This window comes from Geospiza fortis, unplaced genomic scaffold (assembly GCF_000277835.1).
Source record: "Geospiza fortis unplaced genomic scaffold, GeoFor_1.0 scaffold7, whole genome shotgun sequence".
Classification (NCBI taxonomy): Eukaryota; Metazoa; Chordata; class Aves; order Passeriformes; family Thraupidae; genus Geospiza; species Geospiza fortis.
In genome coordinates this window covers 3240867-3244021 of record NW_005054344.1, presented here as the reverse complement: position 1 = coordinate 3244021, position 3155 = coordinate 3240867, and the positions used below count along the sequence as shown (strand labels likewise).

General features: G+C 37.1%; 1 protein-coding gene across 1 annotated transcript in view; it reads left to right on the top strand.

Moving 5' to 3' along the window:
• Positions 1–2041: 2041 nt before the first annotated feature.
• Positions 2042–3155, top strand: part of CUNH8orf88 (chromosome unknown C8orf88 homolog) — an 8078-nt gene continuing 6964 nt past the window's right edge. The window contains exons 1-2 of the mRNA XM_031058533.1: positions 2042–2129; positions 2952–3028. Of these exons, the coding sequence (XP_030914393.1) occupies positions 2042–2129; positions 2952–3028 (165 nt within the window). The remainder of the gene's footprint in view (positions 2130–2951; positions 3029–3155) is intronic.

The following is a 3155-nucleotide window of genomic DNA, read 5'->3' as shown; positions in this document are numbered from 1 at the left end:
AGGGGCCGGGCGGCGGTGGGGGTTTTGTTTCTTTGTGGGGTTCCCAGTGCGGTGCCATTTTGGGCGAGGGGGGACGGTCAGTTTCCGGTTACTCTTGGGGATTTTTCACGAAAATAGCGTCAAATCCCCTTCACGCATTTAGGAAAGAGCCTTCCAGTCTCTTCAGATGGGCTCTTGGGAAATGGCTGCTGTCAATGTCCAGCTTATTAATATACTAAAAAAAAACCCAAAAAAACCTGGGTTCTACAGAACTGCTTCTAGGCCTGTTTGTTGGTGCCACAAGGCTTCCCTTCTGCTGGGCACGTCTCCCATGGGAATGTCCCCAGAGAAGCAGTGTGGCCTTGGAAGGGACAATTCTTGGGATGCCGCCCCTACTGCAGTAGTCTCTCATGGAAGCAGTTTATTTCTCAGCTATTAAAATGACTCCTTCTCCACTTTCCTTGACACTGGTCAGAAAGAACACTCTATTAATTGAGGAGGTTGGGCTAGATAACTTGATCTTTTCTGGAGTCTTCCTGGGGGAGGATGAGAGAAGAGCGGCAAAATGTGTTTTGCTGCCACCACAAAATTTGTTTTTATTGTCAGAACACTATGAAAAAATAGAGGTGTGCTGCATTGTAGAAGCTAGGCAGTCTCTTTAACAAGTTTTCCTGTTTTTAAAAAGCATGCTTATCATTTGTCATCAGGGCATGAAGGAAAACTTGCCTGTTGGGGTTTTTTTCAGTCTTCTGATGCAAATGTGTATAATCACTGCATTGCTTTCTGTGGAAATTCACTATCTAGGATAAATGTGATTTATACAAACATTCATAATTTGGGTAAAATGAAATATGTCATCCCTATGTGTAGTCTTAGTTAATTCAGTTGCAGGAATTTTCATTGCTTCTTTTGACTACAACTTTGAAGTCTTCCTTTTTTAAGCTGAGCGGGTAGGAAAATCAGAGAATCAAACCAGATTTTTTTTCCTAGCTTTAGTTAAGTTGTTCTAATTCAGACAGTAACCATGAAACAGTTGGTTTCTAGATCTAGTTCCAACTTCATATGTCGGAAAATTGTTATTTGACTGTGTTAGAAGTGTTCAAAAAATTATAGTGTAGTAAATTCTAAGATCATTTTTAGTTTTCTTCCTATAACACAAAGACAAACTAAAGTTGTGTATGATACTGGGTCTAATAGCCTAGCTTTTCTTTTCCTGTTTTGTACTGAAAATGGATAATGTAGTTGTAACTCTTGCAGTCATGAGTATTTCTTGAATTTTTTTTGTTATAACAGTTATTCCCTTGTCTTGTAAACTTTCTTAGAGAAAAAAAAATCAGTGTCATTTATATTGTCGTGGTTGTTCTTTCTGGTATTTTTTTTCTCTAAAAAAAGCTGAAATTCCTTCAAATCATAAAATCTCCCAGTTGACAAGAGATGGGAACGAGAGGGATATCCATTAGGATACAGATACTTCAAATGAACATTTTCCAACTGATTTCTTACTTAAAGTGTGAGATTTTTCAGCCCAGCACCACCTTCACAGTTTTTGATGCTTCTATAGTAGCTAAACTGAGTGGGAAGAATACAAAACTGTATTAATTTAACTAAAGCAGCTATTAAAAAACAGTCCTCTAAGTTTATCTAGATATGTAAGGAACTCCTGTGCAGACAGCAGATTGATAAGGGGTATGCTGCTGCTAATTAATTAAAAACCTGTTGAACTAAAATGTTAGAAACTCCCTTATTTCCATCATGTCCCCATCTCCTTTCTCTAAATGTGTACATAGACATACAGGGAAAGAATCTTCTTAAGAAGAAGCTAGGGCAGCTCAGTTGGAAGGAAAAATGAAAGAAGTGTCTGATTCTGTCTTCATGCAAATTTTATCCAGCATGTTCAATCATCTAAAAAAATTGATGAATCAGACTCTTCTGCTTTTTCCTGCCCAGATATAATATTGCCTTGTCAAATGCAACTAACAAGGAGTAGGTGGATTGCTCCTCTTGTTTAACATCCGTGTGTGAAACTGAATGCTAATGATTTCAGCTGCTTTTTTGAAGTGCGATGTTTCAAAATGTTACAGAAGCAAAAAAGTTTATTGGTAAATCCCTTCAGCCAGCACGACCTGTGCATCAACTGTCTTCTAAACAAGGTGAGTAGCATGGCTAGGGTGCAGTTCACTTTACCAAAGTTTGGGTTATGTTTCGGGAAGTAACAAGGATGTGTAAGGTGTCTTGTTTTGTTTTGTTTTTAAATTACTTCATTAAACTACAGTGAGAGAATACCTTGCTATGTGTTGATCTTAACACATCATTTCTCTGATAAAATCTGAATTTAAACTGTATTAGATTTATGCAGAGCTCTCTTGTACTGCTCTTCTAGCCTGGCATCTGAAATGTAGCTTCAGAAAGCTGGATCAGGCTTCTCTGTTAAATTTGGATTGCTTGGGGTGGCTGATCCTACTATTGAAAACATAAAATACACATAATTTAACAGATTATTTGGGTTTTATTTCAAGTACTGATGCCTCAGGTACAGTATACTGCACTGCATTGTTCTTATCTAGCTTTCACACAAATTCAAAACAAAAAACTCAAAAAACTTCAAGAAAAAAAATCATGCAGTATTTATGTCAGGTGTGAATATTTTGGTTTAAATTTTAGATTTCTATAGATTGAAGCTTAGCTATTGCAGTACTGCAGTTGTTATTGTTAAGTTAGAAATTTTTGGTCCAGCAGAAAGTCATCAGCTGTGCTGATATGGACTGAAACTAAGTGACATCATAAATTTTTACTTTGTATGAAATTTATGGAAGAAACAGAAAAGGGGTCCTGTGGTCATGTGGAGCTTCTAAATTGTGAATAAATGCCTGTAAAATCTCTGTGCAGCAAGGAATATTCTTGGGGCAAGTATCACAAAATAATACTGTGGTGTCTATTGAAATTATTTTTTCTTAATGTTTTATGCTCACCAGCATCACCCATTGCATTAAACATTCGGACTGAATTACCCAGCAGCACTGAAGTATGTTTGCAGAGTAAGGTTAACTGGGTGAGTATTGAGGAAATATAGAATTATTTATAAATTGGAGGTCAGCTGATCTGTTATGTAACCAAATGAAAACTGTTTCCAGCTTGGAGTGTCCTTGACTCTGAATGTTTTAAACCAGCAGTGTCAG